Raw genomic sequence first — 27,717 nt, 5'->3', positions numbered from 1 at the left:
TTATGTGTAGGATTTTGAGGACAAAAATAAATGCATTCCTTTCTGGAATAAGGCAGTAACATGACAAAATGTGGAAAAAAATGAGGCACTGTGAATACTTTCTGGACGCATTGTTAACCTTCTTTGGCTTTGTAAAAGTATGCGTTTGTTTGTGTTTTGTGTTAAATAGACCCTTACCATCCAACCTGATGGAGCTTGAGAGGTGCTGCAAAAAGGAATGGGCAAAACTGCCCAAAGATAGGTGTGCCAAGCTTGTGGCATTGTCTTCAAAAATACTTGAGACTGTAATTGCTGCCAAAGGTGCATCAACAAAGTATTTAGCAAAGGCTACGAATACTTATGTAAATGTGATTTCTTATTTTTTTTAATTTTTAATAAATTTGCAAAAAAGTCCAAAAATTAATACAAAAATTCACATTGTCATTATGTAGTGTTGTGTGTAGGATTTTGAGGACAAAATATAACTAATTCCTTTCTGGACAAAATGTTGAAAAAACATGAGGCGCTGTGAATACTTTCCGGATGCATTGTTAACCTGGTTCGGTTTTTCAAAATATGCATTGGTTTGTGGTTAGTGTTAAATAGATAATCTTTGTGATTAACACGTTTTGATATCATTTGACAAGGTTTAGACATGTTAAAATGGAATGGGCTGGATACAATCATTAACTATGATGAGCCATTTATTTTTGGAATTTGGTGTTTGATAGCTAATAACGAACTTATCTTTTAAAGATGGTCACTCTTTGGAACTGACAAGTGGAGCCATCGCAAATATTGTCTAAGAGTTTCATCATTTTGTATATTATGCTGTATTTGGTACTGAAAATAATACAATCTTTAGTTGTTTTAGATATGTTTCTATAAAGAAATAAGAAGAAATTTTGTGTGCGTTCAATTCCACATTGGGTTGTACCAAAGAAATGTGCTTGGATTAATGCGTGCGCACACTTTAATACATCTGAAATTCTTTTGTGCATACAAAGTTTTCTGGATTTTGACGTAGACCATTTTTTAATAAGAAAACCCTCCATCCATCCATCCATTTTCTACCGCTTGTCCCTTTTGGGGTAGCGGGGGGTGCTGGAGCCTATCTCAGCTGCATTCGGGCAGAAGGCGGGGTACACCCTGGACAAGTCGCCACCTCATCGCAGGGCCAACACAGATAGACAGACAACATTCACACACACATTCACACACTAGGGCCAATTTAGTGTTGCCAATCAACCTATCCCCAGGTGCATGTCTTTGGAATAAGAAAACCATCAAAGTCATTTAATACATGAGGTCCCTGGACTGGATGAGTTGGTCAACCTAAACGAGTTGTCAACATTGAAGGGGTCGACTTAAACAAGTTCGAATGTACCACTATTGGTCATTGAAAATAAATTCCTAAAAGACATAAATGCTACATAAATCAGTACATCACCTTTATCTGTGGACACTATCTCAGGGCAAACTAACTGGCTGTGTAATCAAATTGGTTTTGTGTACTTTTGACATGACTGCTGTTTATGCATTTGCAGACTAAACAGAACCTAATATTATGCCATGACTTAAATAAGCACATGTCCCTAACTATGTGAAATGAATGGGAGATGAAGAAGTCAAGCTAACTAGAGGAAGAAACATGCCATTGTTTACGTGCTTGAAGCTCCTCTTGTTCTTGGGACTTAATTGCCCCAAAAGAAGCAAATAAACTAGTCATACAGGGATGAAAAGAAAGAAAAATAGGTAATTTTGTAAAAACCTGCATTATGATTGCAATTTTATTTTCATAGCATCAAACTGTTATTTTAGACCAATAGTAGAGACAGTGACTAGCTCACACAGATTAATGAGGAGAATTGCTTAATATGAAGCAAACCGATGCCAATGCTTTTGCAAATGAATACCATCTGACACCATGTGGCAAAACTGGGCTACATATTAAGTACAGTATAAATAAGCAAGAGACGATGATGGCATGATACGATTGACCAAAATCAAAAAAAAAAAAAAGTTTACCTCTTTTATTGTGAGAGAGCGCCAAATCCAGGTCAACATTTCTCCTTCCACTCTGAAAGAGTTCATACGGCAAACATGAAGGAAATTTACTTTTTACAATAAAGACTAAGCATAAGCACAAACATATGTCAATATTTTGTAAATATATGTGTGACAACATATGATGTACCAAATTATATCCCTCTTCATCAGACTCAGGCTGCGAGAGGTCTGATTCGCTCCTTGATTTGATTAGCCTGTAGCTGGGACTGCTTTGCACTGAGCGGCTCTCTGCACTCAGACTCTCACTCCTGTAAACACAACAACAGCTTTACATGACCCGTGAATATTCTCATTCATTCAGGGCATGGATTTCCCAGAGCATTGAATCGATTGCAACTGAACTGTTCAGATTATTTTATAAAACGCTTCGCTTCTCATCCGAGCAAATCAGTTCAAACTCACAGACATAGATTGGACAACTCAAGTCTGAGAGTCTGGTGCCTGATCCAAAGTATTTATCCGCTACAAGAGACCAAAAATACAGTTGCTATCGATAATCAGTGACCTGAGAGCTCCATACATGACTATTGTGTTTAAATAAAATGTTAAAAATAAATATGGCACTTTTTCTGTAACTTATTTCGTGCAAAACAAGACAAATACTGCAAATAGTGTTCATTTGGGAAATGTATACATATTACAGTAAAATATAAGGAATAAAGGAATAATGTGTTCAATTTACAACACGTGTCACCACATATAGTTCGAAGGAAAAACTGCAGCATTGGTACTGCTTGATATTGGTATCGGCAATTAAGGCCAATATCGAACATCCATAGGGTCATAGTTTTGTTTCTAAGTATATACAATCCAAAATGATCCATTTAGTTGGTCATTTAGTATGTCAATGAGACATACAGTATGTTGCATTGCAAATCTGTCAGATAAAATGTAAATGCTTGTGATTTATATACCTGTGTATGTATGTGGCTAGTTTCTTTGCCTTCTTTAATGTTATTTAATGTATTTCTTACATTTTTGCTTCATAAACTGATCACATATTCAAATTGTGGCTAGATGGATGAAGACAACATTTTGAAATTAAAAGAACTGATGACAGTGAAGTAACTTTCTATGATGCTTGTCACCTCCCTACTAATCTGCACTAGGGCTACACTGATTTTCAACCACATTTGATCTTTGTAACTAAAGTCAAATGTATTGTTACACGTTTGTGTCAATTTTAAACATATACACAGCTAATTAGTTAGCAATTTTCGGTGACTTAGGTGTTAGTGTGCATTGCACTTCGGAGTATCATACAGTGCTTACTTGATTGTGTTTTACTCCCAAACGTCTGTTATGACAATGTCAGGCAAATACATTTGCATACATACATACAGTATATACAATATTTTAGTGCCTGGTTTAGAAACGAGTTGAGTTGTATTTGATAATGTGTATATATATATATATATATATATATATATATATATATATATATATATATATATATTAGGGCTGGGAATCTTTGGGTGTCCCACGATTCGATTCAGAATCGATTCTTGGGGTCACGATTCGATTCAAAATCTTTTTTTTTTTTCAATTCAACACGATTCTCGATTCAAAAACGATTTTTTTTTTTTTTTTAATGAAAACAATACACAACAATACCATAATAATGCAATACAATTTCAAAACCAAACCCAATTTTGGAGTTCTGAACTTGTGATTTCTTGCAGTGTTAAGTGGTAATATTTCACATTTGTCCCAATTGACTTTATACCCTGATAAACAGCCATATTCAGTGATGACATTATTGATATAGTGTAGAAAGGAGTTAACATGAGACAGGTAGAGAATTATGTCATCACAATACATCGATAGCTTATTATACTGAGAGCCTGTGTATTGTTTTGTTGGATTGATTAATTAAAAAAAAAATATATATATATATATATATATATATATATATATATATATATATATAAAAAATACATCGATTTTTTAAAAATGAGAATCGATTCTGAATCGCACAACGAGAGAATCGCAATTCGAATCCGAATCGATTTTTTCCCACACCCCTAATATATATATATATATATATATATATATATATATATATATATATATATATATATATATATATATATATATATATATATATATATATATTAGGGCTGCGAATCTTTGGGTGTCCCACGATTCGATATCGATTCTTGGGGTCACGATTCGATTCAAAATCAATTTTTTTCGACTCAACGCGATTCTCGATTCAAAAACGATATTTTCCCGATTCAAAAGGATTCTCTATTCATTCAATACATAGGATTTAAGCAGGATCTACCCCAGTCTGCTGACATGCAAGCAGAGTAGTAGATTTTTGTAAAAAGCTTTTATAATTGTAAAGGACAATGTTTTATCAACTGATTGCAATAATGTAAATTTGTTTTAACTATTAAGTGAACCAAAAATATGACTTATTTTATCTTTGTAAAAATATTGGACACAATGTGTTGTCAAGCTTATAAGATGCGATGCAAGTGTAAGCCACTGTGACACTATTGTTCATTTATTTATTTTTTTATAAATGTCTAATGATAATGTCAATGAGGGATTTTTAATCACTGCTATGTTGAAATTGTAACTAATATTGATACTGTTGTTGGTAATGGTAATTTTTGTTTCACTACTTTTGGTTTGTTCTGTGTCGTGTTTGTGTCTCCTCTCAATTGCTGTTTATTGCAGTTCTGAGTGTTGCTGGGTCGGGTTTGGTTTTGGAATTGGATTGCATTGTTATGGTATTGCTGTGTATTGTTTTGTTGGATTGATTATCAAAAACAAAAAACAAAACAAACAAAAAACAAAATAAAAGAGAAAAAAATTTAAAAATAGATTTTTTTTAAATGAGAATCGATTCTGAATCGCACAACGTGAGAATTGCGATTCGAATTCAAATTGATTTTTTCCTACACCCCTAATATATATACATATATATATATATACATATATATATATATACATATACATATATATATATACACATGTATATATACATATACACATGTATATATATATATATATATATATATATATACATATATATATATATATATATATATATATATATATATATATATATATATATACACACCTGGTGGATAGATGCTTTGTTGCTGTTTTAGTCTACACTAGCAGACTAACCTGGTCATGAAGCTCAAGCAGTCGTGTGTTCCAGCAGCAGTTTGTCCCTCCTCTTGGTTTTGCCTGATCAGCTCGCCCAAAACAGGACTCACACCCAAAATTAGCAGGGCACAGCGGTGGATCACAGAGTTACAAGCTGCAGTGTACAAATCCTGGCCTTCTGGGAGAACTGTACTCCCCATTCTCCCCTCCAGAGATAGACTGGCATCCTCTTCTGCACTTGCACTGCCTTCTGCTCCTCCGCTTCTGGACACTGAGCTAGAACCTAGGCCTGCGTTGGTGGTCCTCTCTCTGTCCCGACTACGAGCTACGTCCCGTGCTGAGAGGAAACATTGAAAGATTTCTGTGTTGTGCAACATGCACATACACACATAATACTAGGTTAGACGATAAGCAGCAGCAACACAATTCTTCATTAAAGTCAGAATTGCAACACATTACACATGCATGCACATTTTAGTATGATCAAACAATTACCTAACCCCATGTGTGTAGTGTAAAAATAGGAATTGTTGTTTTGCTTTTCATACATCTGACCCTTTGTAGAGCAGAGAAAATTAAAAAATACTGTTTTTAAAAATGATTGAAGATGTACCCTGTATAATTTTTCCACCCAAAAAAACAACAGTTGAAACAAATCATTAAAGGCCCCCAAATTAATACAACATGTTTGTCCATGATGAGTGTATAGTGTTCTGGCCAAATATACTATTGACACATGTCAAGAAAAACAATCATTCCCACTCACATTTGCAAACAGGCAAAATAAAACAGACCTATACCAATAACTGTATTGAAAGAATGGCAAGCCAAAAAGAAGAATAAACAGCATGTGGGTACAGAACGAGTTAACTAATCTATTACAGTGGTCCCTCAACAAGTATTTTGAGAGAAGAGCAGTCCCTTGGCTTTTTGTTATGCTTTAAGTTGCAAGCATAATTTGAGTTATGAGCCACCCTGCCGCTAGATGGCGTCGCTAATGCTACAGTGAATGTAGATGACAGAATTGCCCTCATCAATAATAACAACAATTAGACAGCCTACGAGTTGGAGGTACAGTGTGTAGTTGCTCAGTGTGAGGATAAATGGTAAATGGTTGTACTTGTATAGCGCTTTTCTACCCCTTTTTTGAAGGAGCCCAAAGCGCTTTGACAGTATTTCCACATTCACCCATTCACACACACATTCACACACTGATGGCGGGAGCTGCCATGCAAGGCGCTAACCAGGACCCATCAGGAGCAAGGGTGAAGTGTCTTGCCCAAGGACACAACGGACGTGACTAGGATGGTAGAAGGTGGGGATTGAACCAGTAACCCTCAGATTGCTGGCACGGCCACTCTCCCAACTTCGCCACGCCGTCCCCAGATAATAGCATGCTTCTCAACACTCTCAAAACTAAAAAGCTATGTTTAACCTTAAGGAAGAAAAGAGACACACCGTATAGTCTGTTGTACATCAAGTTTGCTATGGAACAAGTCTCAAGAATTAAACTCCTGGGGATCCAAATATACAAGGACTTCTCCTGGACCTTCAGCACCTCCAACCTGGTCAAGAAGGCTCATCAGTGCCTCCTTTTCCAGAGGTCACTGATGATGCACCGTCTGCCCTCAGAGATACTCAAGAACTTCTATCACTCTGCAATTGAGACCATTAGAGGTGGGAATCTTTGGGCACCTCACGATTCGATTACTATTTAGGAGCTATGACTCAACTAAAAATCGATTATTGATACATCTTCAATTTGTGTATATGGATGCAGTTTTCCGTTTTTTGGTTTCAATAAATAAGCGTTTATCACGTGTAACTTTAAAAAAAACTATATATTTGGAACAAAAAACAGTTAAATTAATTCCCTCATTTATTAAATTAATGGAAACGTGTGCAAAACTGGAACAAAAGTGCCCTTTATTAAATGAGCTGGACGGATATCTCGGTGAGGTGCCCCACTGCAGTCAGTCACATTTTAGAACTGTCTGCATTACTTTATTTACGATAAATAAATGGATTATCGATTATTGACATTTACTAATCGATTCTATAATCATCCATGTCCGAATTGCGATGCATCTAAAAATTGATTGTTTCCCCCACCTCTAGAGACCATCCTTACCAGCTGTGTCACAGTCTGGTAAAGGAATGGTACTGGTACTGTGGCTGTCTGCAAAGCTCTACAGCGGGTGGTAAAGACTGTCTAAACAATCCTAAAGACTCCCCTTCCAGCCATTGAGGATGTTAGGATGAAACGTTGCATACATCAAGCGCACAGCCACACCCTGCCCATGGTCCGTTCAACCGGCAGGCGCTTCAGGACTAAAACTAGCAGACTCAGGAACAGCTTTTCCCAAAATATGTCAAGCTTTTCAACTCTCACGCCCACAGATTCCGTATATTACATTAACACCGATTTATCATTGAATCTGAAAAAATCCTATTAGAGCCACCAAAACATTGAGTTTTACTTGCTAGCATTAGCTTATAGCTAGGGATAGACATAACCTTGTTTTCCAACCATTAGAAGCCAAAAATTTAGCAGCAGTCCATCTTCCACAGCCTTTGACAAACATCCTTGTCCTGCTGAGGCTTGCGCTTTCATCCACGGCTTGTCCCTTCCATCCATGGCTCAGCTTCCTCCGCATGCCTTTGTTGCTTTAGAAGTCCAGTGCGATGTGACACTGCGCTACTAACCGGCATTGTCTCCATAGCGATTGCCCAGCCTTGTGTGGTATTAACCCTCCCAGCACATCGCCTGAAAATCCTCTACTCTTCTCACCCACTACACTGATTGTGAAAGATAGCAGGGTTTCCTCTACATGTAATAAATGGTGGCGCACCACAGCAAAATAAAAGCCACCACGCCTTAAAAATTAGGGTTTTTTACATGAAAACAAATTTAAGTAATATATTGTACGAATGGATATACTGTACATAGTCTATTATCTATGCACTATTAGCCATAATTAGTTTGAAAAACATCTAAAATATCATAAAAATTTTAATATTTGCTTCATTTTGAAAAAGATACATCAGAATAGCCTGTCAGCAAAAGTGCTACAGCTGGTTAGACACCTGAACAGCCCTGGAACAGAGTTGGCACTTGGCAAAAGTAAGGTGAGAAGGTTCAAGAGAAAATGTATTTAAAGTTAATTAATGCATTTCCCTAATTAAAGTTTATGAATAAACGTGGCTCAGTTTACATGTTGGATCCAAGGGAAGATAAAGACGCTAATCAGAACAAAAAGGATTTCAACGTCTTATTCAATCTGCTAGGAGACAAAAATGCACTGCATTATTGTTGCATTATTTAATGAAACTACTGTAGTTGTTTGTAAAAAGCCAAAGCTAAATCATAAAACATTGCCTCTTTTTTCGTGAATATTTGTATTCCACCGTGGCTACATGCAGGAGGGAGACGTGATTAAGCACACAGCGCAACTTGTTTGTGCTGTCATTAGCATAACGAGCAGCAGCTGACTTTGCGCCACTGTCATGGTGCTGGGTGGACTGGTTGTGGACTTTTTTTGCACTGCATTTAAATTTGCAATACAATGTCTGAATACCTCGGGGTGAAATGTTTGGTGAGTACTGCCGGTGAAGAAAAACACGGAGTAAAGGATTTATCCCGGATTTTGCGTTCATTTGCTCGTAAAAGAGCAGAGAAGTTGGCAGTGTTCGCATTGCAACAAGCATTATTACATGAAAAACATGCTTTGGAGGCAGAAGAGGTGAGGTTGCGCAACAAAAGAACACTTCACACTGGACAGTCAAATAACAATAGCAAAGGACAAATTAGTGCAAGACTCAGCTACAAAAAGACAAAACTGTGGGCTCTTACAGGGGCTGGTGAACAGAACTGCAAGCTACTTGTGGTGCCAGTTCAGGTGAAAGAAGATGAGCAGCTGCAAGCGCTGGAGGTGATTCACAGGAGGAAAGGTGGACTTTATACAAAGAGGACTGTGATGGGTTTTACAGAAAATGGACCACTGAACAGTGGCCAGGCTATTGAATGTGAACCCACAGCAGTAAGCAGTACATCCACCATAAACCAGGATCAGCAGCTAAAGGAAAAGGACTACACACAATCAATTAAGTATTTGCAGGGACTTTGCAGAGGAGCATTTCAAAACATCTGCCAAGTTGTTAAATGTAAACTACCATACACACATCTACCATTAAAAGACCTGACTGTCACAACCTCAAATAGGAACACAGTGAAACAGCAACCTCACCACCTGATAAAGGAGGATCCTGGCGGAAGTGCTGTTTTTTCACTGAACAGACAGCAAGCATCATCATAAACAACACAAGGGACATCATTCAGTACAAAGCCATCACTATCCTGCCTTGCGTTTACAAGATGCAGTGCAGGTTCACCTACATGGAGGAGATGATGTGCAACACAGCTAGCTGCAGGCAACTGTTGTAATGCTGGATGGAGTGTAGGGCAGATGCCCAGCACATCAAGTACTGGAGCAGCTACAAAAACTTTGAGGAAACTAACAGGAGCTTTAGGAGCTGGAAGGAAGAAGAGAAGCAGCTAATGTTGCTACAGAACAGGAAGAACTCCATTGAGTTCTATTTCAATGGCAGCTGAGAGCAAATACCTAGGCAGCCATTCAGGGAGAGGAAAATGAAGAAGAAGAAGAGGAGCAGCAGCCAGAAGCTGACCGTTGAGCACCCTTTGGACGTTGGCTGGGAGGAACATTACAGCATCTTCCCTGAAGATGGCAGTATCAGCAGATGGTCGCAGAGGATAATCTTCTGGTAAATCCTCCGAGGCACTTGGAGACGTCGTCCACCAAGGGGACCTAAAATACTTTCCAAAAGAAGCTCCAGCCTCAGGACAATGCTGGTCTTCATAAAAACGCTGTAGATAACCTTTGATATATTTTCTTAATATTTTTTGGGGGGGATGGAAACAGGAAATAGGATAGAGGAAAGAGGAAAGAGGACAGGAGAAGATACGTTTGGGTGCCACACTTTTTGTTTACCACTTCGTTTGATTTATATTTACATTTCATTATGTTTATCACTCGTCATCTTTTTTTGCAAAACAATGAAATATACTTCAAATTCACTGAGGAGTCAAGCGCGTCTTTCAAGATACAAAACCCATTCTTATCCCTCCAGCAACCGCCGGGAAACGTGGCTGCTACTCAGTTCATTACAATAGCTATTATGGTATAAGAGTGTTTTCAGTTACAAGCTAGGTCATATAACTAATTGAGCTTGTAAGTTGTGGTACCACTGTAATTTAATGTAACGTTATATTTTAAGTAGAAAGTTATTAATACTTGAATGCTGAAAGAATAATGACATTTACGGTAACCGCAGGGTAACACGCTTACTTCCAGCTGTCATGACTTCATGCTCTCGGTCTTCTTCTTCATCATCTTGTTCCGGATGACCCTCTTCTCTCTCACGGTCAGCTCTTTCTTCCAGTTCGGCCTCCTCATCAATGGTGCGAGTGAATGAATGTTCCTGGGGATCCATGTCTAGAGAGTCCTGATTGTCTGAAATCTTTCCAGATGAACCCATATGATATGTTAGTTTTCCAAAAATAATTAACAGAGGGAACTTTAATTAAAGAAAGTAATTTCCCTAATAGGATTAAGTTTATTTATTTATATACCTCTAAAAGCATAAATAAAATCTACTCTGATTATAGTGAATCCAGAAAAGTGTAGAGTATGAAATAAGATGTCCATGTGCAGTGCAGTGGAGTGGTAACTTACCCTCCTCTCACGAGATGAAGATCGCGTCTGAATAAAATCCATATTCTTACACGCCAACAGGCGATTTCGTACCATATAAACACTGCGATAGACCTCTGTCAGGGACTTGGATGGCTGGTCTCTAAAGAAACAATACACATGTCAATGTTGCCAATTTTAGGTTTGGTTTGGGCTGGTATGAAAAGAGTAAATCCGATGCATTACCTTCCTTCTCCGTGCGCTTGTTTGAGCAACCATGTGTGCTTCAATAAGGCGGATAAAACAAACCGGGACACAGTATCTAAAAGGGACTCATTACTTAGAGAAGCGTTGTCCCAGTCTGTAAAATAATACAGAGCACAATAAGACTATGTAGCAGTTATATTCGTTCTACTGTATGCGTGATTCAAGACTAACCTTTGCTAATGGCATAATCTTGCATGCCGATCCAGAAGCTGTTAGAAGGTTCTTTGGAGGATCCTGAAGCCAAATCCACCAGGACACTCAAGTCAGGACGCACTGTGCAGTCAAAAGGCTTTTGCTCTTCATTTCCCGACAGCGCAGCATCAAGCAACGAGCTGATCGACGCATCTTAATGGAAAAAAGTGATACAAACTCATCAGCTCGTAAATACAAGTACTGTGGTACCTCGATTTTCGTTCCATTTTCCATTCCAAAAGGTATGACAAAAAACAAATTGTATGAAACACAAAGCAATATTTCCTAAGAGAAATAATGTAAATCAAATAAATTTGTTCCAGACATCCAAAATATTAACACAAGACACATTTTATAATACATATTTTGCTGTGTCGTCTTTTGTTACCCCTATTCCTGCCATTAAAAACTGTTACAAATCTTCCTAGCTTCCATCTCTGCATCTTGGGGTCCACACTACACGAAATGTAACATTTTGGGGCGGTATGGCGTAGTGGGTAGAGCGGCCGTGCCAGAAACCTGAGGGTTGCAGGTTCGCTCCCCGCCTCTTGACATCCAAATTGCTGCCGTTGTGTCCTTGGGCAGGACACTTCACCCTGGCCCCCGGTGCCGCTCACACTGGTGAATGAATGATAGGTGGTGGTCGGAGGGGCCGTAGGCGCAAACTGGCAGCCTCGCTTCCGTCAGTCTACCCTAGGGCAGCTGTGGCTACAAATGTAGCTTACCACCACCAGGTGTGAATGAATGATGGGTTCCTACTTCTCTGTGAGCGCTTTGAGTATCTAACAATAGAAAAGCGCGATATAAAATCTAATCCATTATTATTATTATTATTATTATTTTGTGTTGGATGCATTCCCTTTACGAAGTTGCAGTGTGCAACTGTTTCTAATCACTAAACAGGAGGATTCTAAACACAGCGCCGGTTCATTACTTTACCATTCTGGGTGTAAGCTGCTAACCTGACTCTCGCCAGATCCTTGTAGTTCGCTGAGCTCCACACAAGGATCTGGGACTTCTCAATAGGAGATGTATTTCAGAAGGCGGGGCTTTGTAAAAAAATCATTGTATGTGATTGGATAAACCACTTGTCCGTTATCTTGAATGACGTGCTACTTCAACCACTCACATCGAAATCAACCCGTGACGTTGATTAGAGCGACGCTGGGAAATCCAAAACAGAACAGCCGACATATTGGATAACGACAGAGCGAAAAGTTAGAGAACTTTTACTGAAACAATGTCAGCACACGACTCCTCTCTGCGTGCCGCCATTGTTGTTTGAATCAAACAGTCGCTTCGGCGCTACGTCACATCTATGAAATCCTGCCCAGAAATCCTGATTGGTTCATTATTTTTTGCTATCTTGAAGGAGTTTGCAGTGCCGTCGAGTCCAGATCCTTGTGTGGAGCTCAGCGAACTACAAGGATCTGGCGAGAGTCAGGTTAGTAAGCTGCATGTTCGATGCATTCCGTTGTATCTTCAGTGGCTTTCATACCATTTTCTGTTTTTAGGTCATTTGTGTTTTGTGTGTGAGCATTATTAAATACTCTTCACCTAGTCAGACGGACCCTTACAGATTATGACATAATTGGCCTCATGGTGGGTTATTTTACAGACTCAATCAAAAAAAGCAAAGAAACAGAGTTACCAACGCATAGGATAATTTGTTTGTGCACACGAGTCGCAAATGATATGCAGGCAGATAGACTAGTTACGTGCAATGTTTAGCTGTATGATAATCGAAATGTTCGAAAAAGGGGGGTTTTTGTCAAAAACCCAATCATAGAAAAAGTGGGGTGTATAAAAACCAAGGTATCACTGTGACTAACATAACATTGACAAAAAAAGCCATAGGTTTATAGCAATAGTATAAATAATATTTAGCTACTGTACTGTAAATATGATATCTCTTTACCAAGCTGTGGGATGTCCATTTCCAAGCCATTACTGAAAAGAGGGGTTTTGAGCCAATAAGCAGTATCATGCTCTTCCAAAGAGGTGGGAGCACCCTGCAACATCCCACCAAGACAACGACCAACAAGTAAGGCTACTGTCCTCTCCAAATCAACAAGCCACACCCAGGTTAGTGCCGGTTGTGGCAGCGAAATTCCTGAACCTGGTTCAGCAAAGTCTGATGTACCTAGGAAAAGGACACAATATTGTATCGATGAGGAATACAATTACCGGTATACTAAAATGTATTACAAAGTGTTTTTCTTCTACAATGTACATTAAAGGCCTACTGAAACCCACTACTACCGACCACGCAGTCTGATAGTTTATATATCATATATAACATATCAATGATGAAATCTTAACATTGCCACACATGCCAATACGGCCGGGTTAACTTATAAAGTGCAATTTTAAATTTCCCGCTAAACTTCCGGTTGAAAACGTCTATGTATGATGACGTATGCGTGTGACGTCAATGGTTGAAACGGAAGTATTCGGACACATTGTATCCAATACAAAAAGCTCGGTTTTCATCGCAAAATTCCACAGTATTCTGGACATCTGTGTTGGTGAATCTTTTGCAATTTGTTTAATGAACAATGAAGACTGCAAAGAAGAAAGTTGTAGGTGGGATCGGTGTATTAGCGGCTGGCTGCAGCAACACAACCAGGAGGACTTTGACTTGGATAGCAGACGTGCTATCCGACGCTAGCCGCCGACCGCATTGATGATCGGGTGAAGTCCTTCGTCGCTCCGTTTATCGCTGGAACGCAGGTGAGCACGGGTGTTGATGAGCAGATGAGGGCTGGCTGGCGTAGGTGGATAGCTAATGTTTTTAGCATAGCTCTGTGAGGTCCCGTTGCTAAGTTAGCTTCAATGGCGTCGTTAGCAACAGCATTGTTAAGCTTCGCCATGCTGGAAAGCATTAACCGTGTAGTTACAGGTCCATGGTTTAATAGTATTGTTGATTTTCTGTCTATCCTTCCAGTCAGCGGTTTATTTCTTTTGTTTCTATCTGCAGTTAAGCCCGATGCTATCACGTTAGCTCCGTAGCTAAAGTGCTTCGCCGATGTATTGTCGTGGAGATAAAAGTCACTGTGAATGTCCATTTCGCGTTCTCGACTCTCATTTTCAAGAGGATATAGTATCCGAGGTGGTTTCAAATACAAATCCGTGATCCACAATAGAAAAAGGAGAGAGTGTGGAATCCAATGAGCCAGCTTGTACCTAAGTTACGGTCAGAGCGAAAAAAGATGCTTCCTGCACTGCACTCCAGTCCTTCACTCTTACGTTCCTCATCCATAAATCTTTCATCCTGGCTCAAAATAATGGGGTAATCGTCGCTTTCTCAGTCCGAATCGCTCTCGCTGCTGGTGTAAACAATGGGGAAATGTGAGGAGCCTTTCAACCTGTGACGTCACGCTACTTCCGGTACAGGCAAGGCTTTTTTTATTAGCGACCAAAAGTTGCGAACTTTATCGTCGATGTTCTCTACTAAATCCTTTCAGCAAAAATACGGCAATATCGCAAAATGATCAAGTATGACACAGAATGGATCTGCTATCGCCGTTTAAATAAAAAAATGTAATTTCAGTAGGCCTTTAAAGCTTTACCACCCTACAAATCGTAGGTTTGTTTATCTAAAACATGAATTGGTGAGTTTAACCCAGAGTTACATTTCACACCTTGAAGAGGCCACTGCAGCTCCTGGTCCTCCAGAGGGGAGGCAGCAGGCAAGAGTCTATTTAGTCGGTCCAGCGGAGGCAGCAAATCAAGGAGGTGGCTTAGCAAAGGCCTCGCCACAGACACAGGTAGCAGAAGCAAAGAGTTGATAATCTGACACAGCATACTGCCTGCTGCTGACACAAAGATCACATCTGAAAATGACAGAAATGTTTTCTTAATTATTCACAGGGAAATAACATATTCAAATCAGGGGGAATTTTCATAAAACTATTGTAAAATGTTGTTCTGGGAGACACATTTCTACAAATAACCGTGTATTTAAAAAGGTTTCTTAACTCGGGGTTCTTTAAAGGGCACATATGATGAATTTTGTCTTGTCTGACCTATAAACGCTGTTACAATGTTCGATACTCATGATAAACAATGCCAAAGCATAAAATCATAAGGTTCATGCATTTTGGCATGAGCTTGAACGTAAGTTTTAGATGCCTTTGTTTGTGGGGTTTTGCAGTCTGGCTACATTGTGAGGTCACAACGAGGTGGTTGTAAGTAAAGTAAATTGTATTTATAAAGCGCTTTTCACAGGTATAAATAAAAGTGCTGTACAAACATAGGTGAATTATAAACAATTAAATTAAAACAACAGAGGCAACATCAAAAAAGGATAAAACAAAGTGGATTAAAAAAAAAAGTCAAGCTCTCAGCTTCAGGCTATGAGGAAACAAAAACGGTAGGATAAAGTATTATTTTCATATAAACTTGGCATGCGCCTAACACAGACATGCGATATGCAGTGAGATTAATGCTGCCAAAAGAAGCTTTTTTTATGCACTCTTTGAATCGATTGAAGAATGCGCAGGTCTACCTAATGTTGTGACCGGGTGAATCAATATAATGTTTATGAAGTTTATTTTTGACCGTGTCTGGAAAACAAATAAGGTTGAAGACTTCAAGATATATATTCAAATAGCGCACATTTTCAAAAGGTAAATTATTATTATTTTGGACAGGGTGGGGCATGGTTTTATTTGCAATCTGTGAATACCTCCAAAAACTAACATCTTGCAAACACACTCACTCAAAAAAATTGTTTTAAGGAGGGACTGTGGAGCAGAATTTACACCAAACACAGGTACATATTATCTAGACCAGTGGTCCCCAACCCCCGGGCCGCGGCCCGGTACCGGTCCGTGGATCGATTGGTACTGGGCCGCACAAGAAATACTTAGTTATTTCCGTTTTATTTATTATCTGAGCCCGAACAATCTTTTATTTTGAAAAGTATTTTTTATTTTGAAAAATGACCGGATTCTCTTGGTTATATCTTGGTCACTTGAGCGCCAAAATTTAACCTAACTAGCAAAATGAGTAAAAAACAGACGTCTTTGGAAAGTTTCTTTGTGAAGGGGAAAGGCACAGTGAAAAGAGAGAAGAACAGCCTATGACTTCCAACAAAAAGAAAGCTTTTTACAGACAATACCAGGAGCCATACTTGAAATATGGATTTATCGCAACAGGTGATTCCCACGCACCAAGCCCGCTCTGCATAATACGCGGCAACCGGCTTTCAAACATTAGCGGGGATTTTGTGTGAGACTGAGCCTGCGCCTTCATTCTCCAAGCTGGTGCACAATCACCTCTCTGTGCTTTTAAAAGAGTTTGAGCGCTACTTCCCAACTTCAAAGGACCCAACAACTGCCAAGGAATGGATCCATGACCCATTTGTCAACAAAGCAGATGAATCCAGCATGTCTGTGCAAGAAGAAGATCAAATTCTGGAGCCTTAAAAGTGTGTTTGAGACAACACTGTTCTGGATTAAAGTCATGGCAGAATACCCCGAGATCGCCACCACAGCACTGAAAACCCTGTTGTAATTTCCGACATCCTATCTGTGTGAAGCAGGATTTTCTGCAGTGACAGCCACCAAAACAAATCAACGGAGCAGACTGGACATAAGCAACACACTTCGGGTGTCTTTGTCTCCCATTACCCCCAGTTGGGACAGTCTCGTTGCAGAGAAACAAGCTCAGGGCTCCTATTGATTTAGCGTTACAGTGAGTTAAAATTCTCATGCACTTTATATTCGTTTTTAATGTTGTATCTGCATCTTAATTTGAAGGCATGTAAACGTTACCATAGCAACCAAAATCAGAGAGCGTTACAGTGGTCGCCAACAGAGGGAGGTGAGGTAGAGGAGGAGAGCTTGTGAGTCTCGGGCACACAAACATGCACGAGGCTTATCTGACGGTTCAAACTGGCAACTTTATTTCAGCTGTTGAAAAATAACATTCATAAAGAAAGAAGTGTGGAATTGCTGGTTCTTGTCATTTATATATTTTTCCAAATTATTTTTTATTTATGTAATGGGCTGAGTACACAGTGGATTCACATTTATTATTATTATTTGGGGGCGGTATGGCGTAGTGGGTAGAGCGGCCGTGCCAGAAACCTGAGGCTTGCAGGTTCGCTCCCCGTCTCTTGACATCCAAATCGCTGTCGTTGTGTCCTTGGCCAGGACACTTCACCCTTGCCCCCGGTGCCGCTCACACTGGTGAATGAATGATGAATGAATGATAGGTGGTGGTCGGAGAGGCCGTAGGCGCAAACTGGCAGCCTCGCTTCCGTCAGTCTACCCCAGGGCAGCTGTGGCTACAAATGTAGCTTACCATCCCCAGGTGTGAATGAATGATGGGTTCCCACTTCTCTGTGAGCGCTTTGAGTATCTAACAATAGAAAAGCGCGATATAAAATCTAATCCGTTATTATTATGTCATAACAATCAACGCCCCCCACCAGCTGGAAATGAGGCACATGGCTAACGTTAGCCATTTAACATCCATTTGCGATATAAACTCACTATGACTAGGATACTAGTCAACAACTAGCCACAACCATATTGGCTGCAGGTTTGTTTACCATTAACACAGATAATGTTGCTAGCAGTATTATATACTAGATGGATATATGTCAGTTGTTGCAAATAAAAGGGATGCTAGATTTTGGTGCAACTGTAAACATGATTGATGAAACAACTTACAGAATAAGAGACTGATACATAAGCCCCCCACTCACTAAATTCACATTTCCCATCTTTCTTAATGGTTCATGCACCCAACTGTATACCTAGGGAACACTCCCCTCGCTAGTGGAATCAAAATCCAAATGATCAAACGCCACTTTCCAAGAACTTGAAAAAGTAATGGCAGCTTACTTGGCTATGATACTACCCGTCAAAAACTGTCTCTGCTAACGTTAGCCATGTGCTTCATTTTCAGCTTTGCCAGTTAACGACATCAGAAATATTGCATGTTGTCACCAAACGACTTTTCATTTTGAACATTTGTCACCTGTGTGATAGCTCCATCATTGCAATTTGCGAGTGGATCACTGCGCATGCGTGATGCGGCGCACAAGGTACTACGCGAAAATCAGAATTCAAAGCTTGGCTGCTGAAGTGTTGGGTTGAACTGAATTAGTTCCTAAGTTCCCTGAAGACAACGTGATAGGGGACGCCCCTTATCCTTTTGCTGAGCTGTTTGTCATGAGTCCACACCCCTCACATGTGCTCCACGCTAAAAAAAGGGCCAAAAGTCTGAATCTAAAAAAAGTTAAGACGTGAAATTATTCACTGGCATAATTGGACTGCACAGGCATACAGAGAGAACAAAACAGTAACAAATCAATAAAAATCAGTAGCAGTAAGGAAAAGTAATGTGCCAACTTAAAAATGTTAAGGTAAAGTCAAGATAGACACCAACGAGGTAGCAGTACCGAAATATTTTAACTTGTAAAAGTAATTACTCAATCGCACCTTGTAGCTTCTCACGTACGCTGCCATTCCAGGAACTTTCTTTGATCAAAGTGGCTGAACGGGAGAATATGTCTGTGGCGTGAGGCAGAAGGAGCTGCAAATGCTTATGGAGCAGAGCTACGCTGCTGGAGTTCTGAAAAAAACAAGATTCATATTGTGTTAATGATAGCGTATGCATGCAAGCTGCACGTTTTGACCACCCAAAAAAACTAAACCATATAGGTGTGTAGGTTATGGTTGTCAAACATGTCAAAAATTATAATTATAATGAACTGTAGTGGTAACATCTATGCACCTGGTTTGCCTGAAAATAAGACTTTCCAGAAGGGATTTGCGTTACCTTGTGCATTTTTTTGGTAATCAAACACGACAACACGAAACGTGTTTGAGTTTATAATGCACAACACTATGATAGGACACCAATCTGTACTGACTGAAAAACATGAACAGTAATATTTCATGTTTTGTTTGTACACAGCTAGCCAAATAGCGTATGCAATGTAGTTGTAATAACACGCGTGACGTGCTGCGTGTTTCATGATCAATATTAGAGTGTGACTCACTCAATGGCCAGCTGGCCGGGGACGGTTTTTTCAGTTTATTTGGATAAGCACTCCATGTATGTCAAAATAGCTTTGTCCCAAGTTCCACATTTATTGCGTCAAAGTCATCTTCACCTCACTCTCTCGGCTTCCGTCTCACCCTTCCTTCATGCTCGCTTCTATAAGCAGTAGTACATCCTCCATATATTTAGCTTGAAAAAGATAGGGTTGTGAATCCCCATGTGTTGAAAAAATTAATTTGTGTTGTCTGTTACCAAGTCTACCATGATTGTTTGTTTCTGGAAGTAGGAACAAACATTTGTTGCCAGAAGTCGGATGTGTTTTTTGGTTGCCATCACATGATCACCGCATTTTCTCTTGTTGGTCTGTGATGAGTTCATATTGCCCATCTGATTTGAAGCTGAAATATTCCTACAACGGGACATTTGACTTTATCATATTTTATTTTCTTAATTTTTGTTACTTTGTGGAATTACTCACTAGTGAGAAGTGAGGAGCTTCTGTGTGTGCATTTGTGTAAGCGACCGGTCTTGCTCTACACCAGACCTGGGCATTCGGCGGCCCGCGGGCCACATCCGGCCCTTTGTGCGTCCCTGTCCGGCCCGCGTGAAGACAATCATAAATTACAAAATACATTTAAAAAAGTATCTATGTCGAGTGTGCAATACAACGGTGCTGCTTTTGTTTTGAAAAGCGTTATTTGTATTACTTCCGTGTGGACGTATGCTCGTGCGCGATTGTAAGTGAATGTGAACAGCGGGAGGATAGACGTGCGTGTGGAAGCAACGAGATAAGTTGAGCTGTGTTAGTATAGGTTGCTCAATAAAAGTTTAAAAAGAGCGTCAGACTTGGTGTCCACTTCTTCTGGACGCTACAATTGGTGTCAGAAGTAAAACTTTGCGCATACTGCCGCTGCTTGTGTGCTCAGCCTGCTACGTCCTCGGGAGGTACGTGCCACAATGTTTCCTGGCGACTTTGTCAAGATTGAACGAGAGGGGAAGGACATTGAGTGGGGACTTAAGGTGCCGGCAGCGACTGCAGATGTCTGTGTGAATCCCGGACGTGAGGAGCTCGCCGCAAAGAGAGAGAGAGAGGGAGGAAGGAGAGAGGCAGCGTCGACAGGTGCAGCGCACGCTGCTTGGCATGGGGGAATTCTGCCCTCAATGAAGACTCCCAGTTTTGATGGCAAGGCAAACTGAGGCATTTCATCCCACTTCTGACACCAATTGTAGCGTCCAGAAGAAGTGCACACCAAGTCTGACGCTCTTTTTAAACTTTTATTGAGCAACCTACTAACACAGCTCAACTTATCTCGTTCTGCTGATGCGTTGATGGTAAAACTGCAAACCCAACAAGGACTTTTTGGCAAATTTCACACCCCCAGTGATGCAGCCATCAGGACAAGTTTCGTCATTTCTCACAAAATCGCCAGAAAAAGTAAGGTGTTTTCTGACGGAGAGTTTATTAAGGAGTGCTTATTGGACTCTGTTGCGCTGATATGCCCGGAGAAGAGGGGCGCATTTGAGAACGTGTCACTCTCCTGCAGCACTGTAACGAGGCGGGTTGAGACCATCGCTGGAAACTTGGAGCTTCAGCTGAAGAGCAGAACGGCCGACTTTGACTGTTTTTCGCTGGCTTTGGATGAGAGCTGCGATGTACGTTACACCGCCCAGCTGCTCATCTTCTTACATGGGATAACTGCAGACTTTCAAATCACGGAGAAGCTGGCAGCCATGCAGTCAATTAAAGAGACAACCACAGGTAATAACTTGTTCACATAGGCAAATGCGTGTTTGGACATGTTAGGACTGAAATGGGACAAGCTGGCAGGTGTGACAACAGATGGTTGTCCAAATCTGACAGGGAAAAATGTTGGACTTTTAAAGAGGATGCCGTATAAAGTGACAGAAATTGAAATTTTTGCATTGCATTATACATCAGGAAGTGTTGTGTAAGACAGTGTTAAAATAAAACCATCAAAAGCAATCTGCTTTTGTATAAAGTTAAGTTAGGTTAAATGAAATTATTATTATTATTATTATTATTATTATTTATATTACGGTATATCAAAAATAATTTGAGAAAAATGTTATTGAAATATTGTCGGTGTAGCCCTCCAGCAGAGCTCAGGTTGCTAATGCGGCTCCCGGTAAAAAATTATTGCCCACCCCTGCTCTACACCCTCCAAGACAGAGATTGTGAATGACTAGGAAGAGGGCTCACTTTGTTTAGTTAAGTCTACTGTTAAATAACAGTGCTCAGGTGATGAAAGCAATGCACTGAATAAGACCTCTTTCTCTTTATGATAAATATCCGTTTATGATAATATGATAATATCCGTTTCACTACAAAAACAAACACACACGGACATAGCAGTTCATCGATGCCGGCAAAGTATTCAAACTTTAATTTCATTTATTGTTCAATTGATTGACTTAGTCTTGACTTAGTCACCATTAAAACTTTTTACAAAGAGCAAGTGGTGTTTGTTATTAGCGTATTGGCTGTCTCCACTGTAGCGCACACAAACTTGCAGTTTCCTTAAACGCTAGTGGCTAGGAGGCAAAAAACGCAAGACTCAACAATTTTGATGGCGAACATGTCTGTCACTCAAATGCTAACGGCAGTGGAGAAAAAAATATGCCGGTGACGGCGGAGAAAAAAAAAAATTCAGCCTCTTGCAGTTATTAATCGCAATAATTTTAAACCTCGATGTTGAATCGATGTCGATTAATCGTGCAGTCATCGAGGCATTGTTTTTAAGTCTGTAGAGCGCTTTGTGTTGCATTTTTCTTTTATGTATCAAAAGCACTTGAATGTAGAAATATACTGTACCAGTCTGTCATATGTAATCAGCCTGATTTGCATACACTACCCTGAACTGTGAAATGCAGTGGAAACGCAAACCACACAAGGCTACGGGAACCAATAGTTCCAAGAATTAAAGGTTCCAGGAACTTATAAGTTCCCAAACTTTTGGTGGAAAGGGGCCTAATGAGTAGACAGTTGACCACAGGTGAATGTCTTTCTACCGGTCAGAACAACCGTTGTGCTGTGGGGAAACCACTGAATTCTCTGCTACTAAAGACAGAAGTGACAACAAAATTTAAAACCTGGGTCTGAACCATCCTAATACCATTTTGCTGCGGCATACAATAAAGTAATTTTGGGAAAAAAAAGACAAAGGTTATTGTGTCTGAAAAGACAGCACATCCACAAGAGCAGACTGTCAAGTATTCCTACCTCAGTCACAATGTTGGTGTGGCAGTAGGCTAACAGTTGCTTCTGTAAGGAACATAGGAGCTGGTGGAGGTGAGCTGGTTGGCTGCTATCAGAAGAGGACATGCCCTGCTGCAACTTGTCACTGTTTTTCTCCAGCTCGCCAAAAGCTTGATCCTGAATGTTAAACAGAAATATATCACAAAAGAAGCATTGATGAACCATGTGTGTTCCAGGTATAGTGTTTAAAGGGGAACTGCACTTTTTTATTTGCCTATCATTCACAATCCCTATGAAAGACAAGAACACACGTCTTCCTTTTTTTAATGCATTTTAATTTGTAACATACGGCAAGTACGAGGTGGCTAACAATGAAGGTAATTAGAGTAATCTATTGCGCCCATAAAGCCATCTAAAAAAACTTCCCCAAACCGCTAACGATACTTCATTTACATGTTGTGACCTTAACATTAACCATGTATTAGCAATATTGTTATTATAAGCGCTAACACTGACAAACTACTTTCTGCGGCGTTGTGATCACAGAGGCAACTAGCTTATGCAGCTACATCGCCTCTGAGTTGGTCAGGGTTCGTACCACCTTTTCCATGGCCAAATTTAAGCACTTTTTAAAGGACTTTCAAGATCAATTTTCCAGTTTTTCCAGTACCCTTCAAAAGGCGTAAACCAGTGTGAATCAATCCATAGCCTTGTTGTTTGAGGTCACCAAATGCTGTCTGTTGGAAAAATACGGAAAATCTGCTGAAACCCAAGTAACATTGAACCAGCAGTTATCATTAACTGAATGGGGCGTAGAAAATGAAGCAGTGTTTCTGTAGACTATTCAATGTCATTGGTGTTTGCAAACATGTCTCCATTCCGATTTGTGTTTTTCAAATTTCTTGTTCTGTTTCTTACTTACAGCACTCGGCCTAACATAAAAAATAGTGGGGTCATGATCTGTGGTCTTAGCGACCACTATCTAACCTTCTGCACCCGCAAAATAGCTAAACCCAAAGCCAACGACCACATAACAGCTCAATCCAGATCCCTAAAACATACTCCAGTGATAATTTCAACCAAAAACTAGGTGAGTGGGACTGGTCCCCTGTGCTCACGAGCAACCTGGTCGATGATGCTTGGGATCGCTTTAAAACAGCGTTCCTAGCAATACTAAATGATATGGCTCCAGTGAGAACAGTCAGGATCAAAGCCCGCTCTGAACCATGGATGAATCCGGACCTATTAGCTGCCATAATGACAGACAGAAAATACTCCTAATACCAAAAGTGCAAAACCGAAGTAGATAAACAACCCAATAATAACCTCAAATCACTCCTTACAACACTCAAAAAGCAAAGCAATAAATTAAGAAATAAGGCAAACAACCTGACTAAATCCTTAAAAAAAAATTACATTAACGACAAAATAGAGGAAAACACAAATAAGCCACGTGAGCTCTGGAAAATCCTCAACAACCAGCTTCCTGACTGCAGCCAGAAACTTAAATCCAGACTCACCAACATCAACATCAAGGAGGGCAACTCCCTCATTACAGACAAACTGGAGGTAGCAAGCAGACTTAACACCTTTTTCACCAGCATAGCCACATCTCTAGTTAACAAGCTGTCCCACCACTCTGGTCGCTTTGGTGTAGAACACATTAAACCCTACTACAGAAAGCTAGGAGTATTCAACAACGATTTAAAATTAGAAATGGTCTCAGCTGACGAGGTGCTCAAATTTAGCGCGCTCCACCTAAACAAGGCCACTGGCCTTGACAATATCCCCTCCAGATTCCTCAGGGACTCTGCCACCACCATTGCCCCAATTATCACACACATAATAAACCTCTCAATTAAACAAGGCCAAGTACCAAAAGATTTCAAGATAGCAACAGTAACTCCCCTTTTTAAAAAAGGAAGCAAATTAGAACCTGGTAACTACCGACCTGTTTCTATTCTCAATTCCATTTCAAAAGTAATGGAAAAAATAGTTTATGAACAGGTCGATAGATAACTTGCCACTAAAAAACGAATGTACAAATTCCAATCCGGCTTCAGAACTAACCACTCTACTGACACATGCCTTCTCTATCTGACCGACCACATCAAACATGAGGTGGACGCGGGCAAATACTGCGGCATGGTCATGCTGGACCTTCAGAAGGCATTTGACACTGTTAACCACGCTATACTGTTGGATAAGCTCAGAGCAATCAGATTTGATAAAACCTCATCGAGCTGGATGCAATCTTGCAATCTTACTTGGAGGGGAGGAAACAGGTGGTAGAAGTGAACGGCACCGTGTGCCCCCCCCGACCCCCTCTCAGTAAGCTGTGGAGTCCCCCAAGGCAGTATATTAGGGCCTTTACGGTTCCTAATATACGTAAACGACATGTCATCAGCATTCGACTGTGAATTGTTCCTGTTTGCGGATGATTCGGCCCTGCTGGTATCCGGCAAGGACAAGTCACAAGTGGAAAAAATCTTCAGTGCCGAACTCTGTAGAATTTGCAGGTGGCTTGCTGACAATAAGCTATCCATACACTTAGGTAAAACGGAATCCATCCTTTTTGGGTCCCAAATCAACCTTAAGAAAGTCAGTGACTTCACTATTAAAGTGGGTGACATTGTTATCCCCAGGAAAGATAAGGTCACCTACCTAGGTTCCATTCTAGAGTCTAATCTTTCCTGTGATAAAATGGCAACCAAGGTAATCAAAAAGGTCAACCAACGAACAAGATTTCTCTACAGAATTTCCTCACTGGTCAAAAAAAGCACCATGAAGATTCTAGCGGGAACTCTCGTTCAACCCTTTTTCGATTACGCATGCACCTCCTGGTACCCTAGGACCTCCAAAACCCTCAAATCTAGACTCCAAACATCCCAGAACAAGCTAGTCAGGTTACTTCTAGACCTCCACCCCAGATCACACCTCACTCCTACCCACTTCTCCAAAGTGGGCTGGCTCAGGGTGGAGGACAGAGTAAAACAACTTGCACTGAGCCTAGTCTATAAAATTTGCTACACCTCCCTGATACCGAAGTACATGTCAAACTATTTTCATAACGTAAATGACCGCCTTAACTACACCAGGGAGCTCCACTAACCACGTTAAACCCAGATTCCGATCTAACAAAGGCCTTAACTCATTCTCCTTCTATGCCACATCAATATGGAATGCACTCCCAACAGGTGTAAAAGAAAGTGCATCTCTATCCTCCTTCAAAACCGCACTAAAAGAACACCTCCAGGCAACTACAACCCTAGACTAACACCCTCCCCCAACCACATCCCACCTCCCCGGATTGTAAATAATCAAATGTATATACTTGTTCTTATGCTTTCTGAGCTCACTATGTTCACTGCTCGCTGTACATATCCTACGAAGTCAGACCTACACTGTTAATATGTCCATTTCTCAGATGATATAATTGTTGATGACTGAAGTGCTAATATCAACCAAACCTAACCCCTCGCCCAGACCCCCTCCACATCCCACCCCCCGGATTGTAAATAATGTAAATAATTAAATGTATATACTCTGATGATTAACTTGTGAGATGACTGTATTATGCTGATAGTATATATTTGTACCATGAATTGATTAACGTGGACCCCGACTTAAACAAGTTGAAAAACTTATTTGGGTGTTACCATTTAGTGGTCAATTGTACGGAATATGTACTGTACTGTGCAATCTACTAATAAAAGTTTCAATCAATCAATGACATTGAACAGCACGGATTGATTCACACCGTATTTGTGCTTGTAAACTGCATAACGTGATATAAATACACGCACCCTCAAAATTTCAATTTCACCTATTTGTTAACAAAACTGTTCTACATTAATAAATAAATAAATGGAAAATATTTTGTTTGTTTCACAACACCTCAGTCACTTTTCATTAAGCATATCTAGCCTTATAACTGTGGCTGTGATGGCAAATTAACAAAAAGACAAAAGTTAACTTTTTTGCTTTCACTGAGGTAGCCAGACAAGTTAAGTAGACAACGAAAATAATAGAGCAAGAAATGCATACAACCATGTTGTGTAAAAACTACAAAATCATTCATATTAGCTCAGCTCTAAGTTGTGAAAAAAGGTTACAAATTATACATTACATGACCTTCACAGTACAAACAAGTCCAATAGTGGACTAATAATTTCCATCCAATGTTCATGAAAACGACAACCTCCCGGCATGATGGACCGATGCACCACTGTCCTCTGGGGGCATGTAAGATCAAGCGTGTAGCTTTCATTTTTAAGGAAACTTATTTTATTTTTTTCCATTTTATAATTTGCCTATTTAGTCAGACTGCCGAGAAATATGATGAACATTTCTAAGCATTTCCAAGCACTTCACCCAAAATTCAAGCATTTTTCAAACCTTGAAACCACAACATTAAAATCCAAGCATTTTCAAGGTTTTTAAGCACCCGTACGAACCCTGGTTGGTAAACGTTTGTGCTAGATTATAAATCATAGCTCTTACTTGTAAAGTGGAAGGTTGTGGCCATAAACCGAAAAGTTTGTCAACTTTGACATTCAACTTCAGGGTTTCCCCCAGCTTGAAATCTACATGTGGCGGCGGGGGCGTGGTCAATATGCCATCATATAATTGCATAATGTTGATGATGCATATATTTTAATGCAAAAAAAAATATTTAAATAGATTTAAAAAATAAGTCTGTGCTATTAGTTATTAGTACTAATATTTTTGTTATATCGTTGTGCTTTATTTTTATAATTGTTATTGTACAATGAGATAATTGGTAGAACATGGATGGATGGATAACACAGGCTGTATACCAGTGGCAGATGCTGGTCTTTCAAGTAGGGGAAGTTAGTTTTCAGCTACTCTTAAAACATGAGTACAGTCTCTAATAACAGATACAGGATATATAGCCATGCTAGATTTTACAAAGAAAACTTCACTTAAAAAAATTATAAATATCTCCATATTGACAGGTACAACTGAATCAAAGTTGAAAACTGATTTGGACGTGTTTTATATTTCAAGATTGCTGATTCCCTCATTTTGCTGTCTATCAAAAAGGAATTCAGCACAAACAGGTCATCCAATCATCATGCAGAAGCCCGGCGACCCCCTTTTAATCACTCT

General features: G+C 39.8%; 1 protein-coding gene across 10 annotated transcripts in view; it reads right to left on the bottom strand.

The window, feature by feature from the left end:
- The window catches only part of herc1 (HECT and RLD domain containing E3 ubiquitin protein ligase family member 1), a 159,237-nt gene that overhangs the window by 83,545 nt on the left and 47,975 nt on the right, over positions 1-27,717 (bottom strand). For 9 of the 10 annotated variants that reach the window (XM_062030430.1, XM_062030431.1, XM_062030432.1 and 6 more), the window contains exons 15-25: positions 22,609-22,761; positions 18,803-18,935; positions 14,990-15,181; positions 13,264-13,488; positions 11,325-11,498; positions 11,133-11,247; positions 10,929-11,049; positions 10,542-10,713; positions 5,194-5,536; positions 2,177-2,297; positions 2,008-2,059 (exon numbers count right to left, since the gene is read on the bottom strand). In XM_062030430.1, the coding sequence (XP_061886414.1) occupies positions 2,008-2,059; positions 2,177-2,297; positions 5,194-5,536; positions 10,542-10,713; positions 10,929-11,049; positions 11,133-11,247; positions 11,325-11,498; positions 13,264-13,488; positions 14,990-15,181; positions 18,803-18,935; positions 22,609-22,761 (1,801 nt within the window). The remainder of the gene's footprint in view (positions 1-2,007; positions 2,060-2,176; positions 2,298-5,193; positions 5,537-10,541; positions 10,714-10,928; positions 11,050-11,132; positions 11,248-11,324; positions 11,499-13,263; positions 13,489-14,989; positions 15,182-18,802; positions 18,936-22,608; positions 22,762-27,717) is intronic. The other variant, XM_062030436.1, reaches the window with a different exon arrangement.

The sequence above is a fragment of the Entelurus aequoreus genome, linkage group LG02, assembly GCF_033978785.1.
Source record: "Entelurus aequoreus isolate RoL-2023_Sb linkage group LG02, RoL_Eaeq_v1.1, whole genome shotgun sequence".
NCBI lineage: Eukaryota > Metazoa > Chordata > Actinopteri > Syngnathiformes > Syngnathidae > Entelurus > Entelurus aequoreus.
The sequence above is the reverse complement of the archived record's forward strand: the minus strand, read 5'-3'. Positions and strand labels throughout refer to the sequence as shown.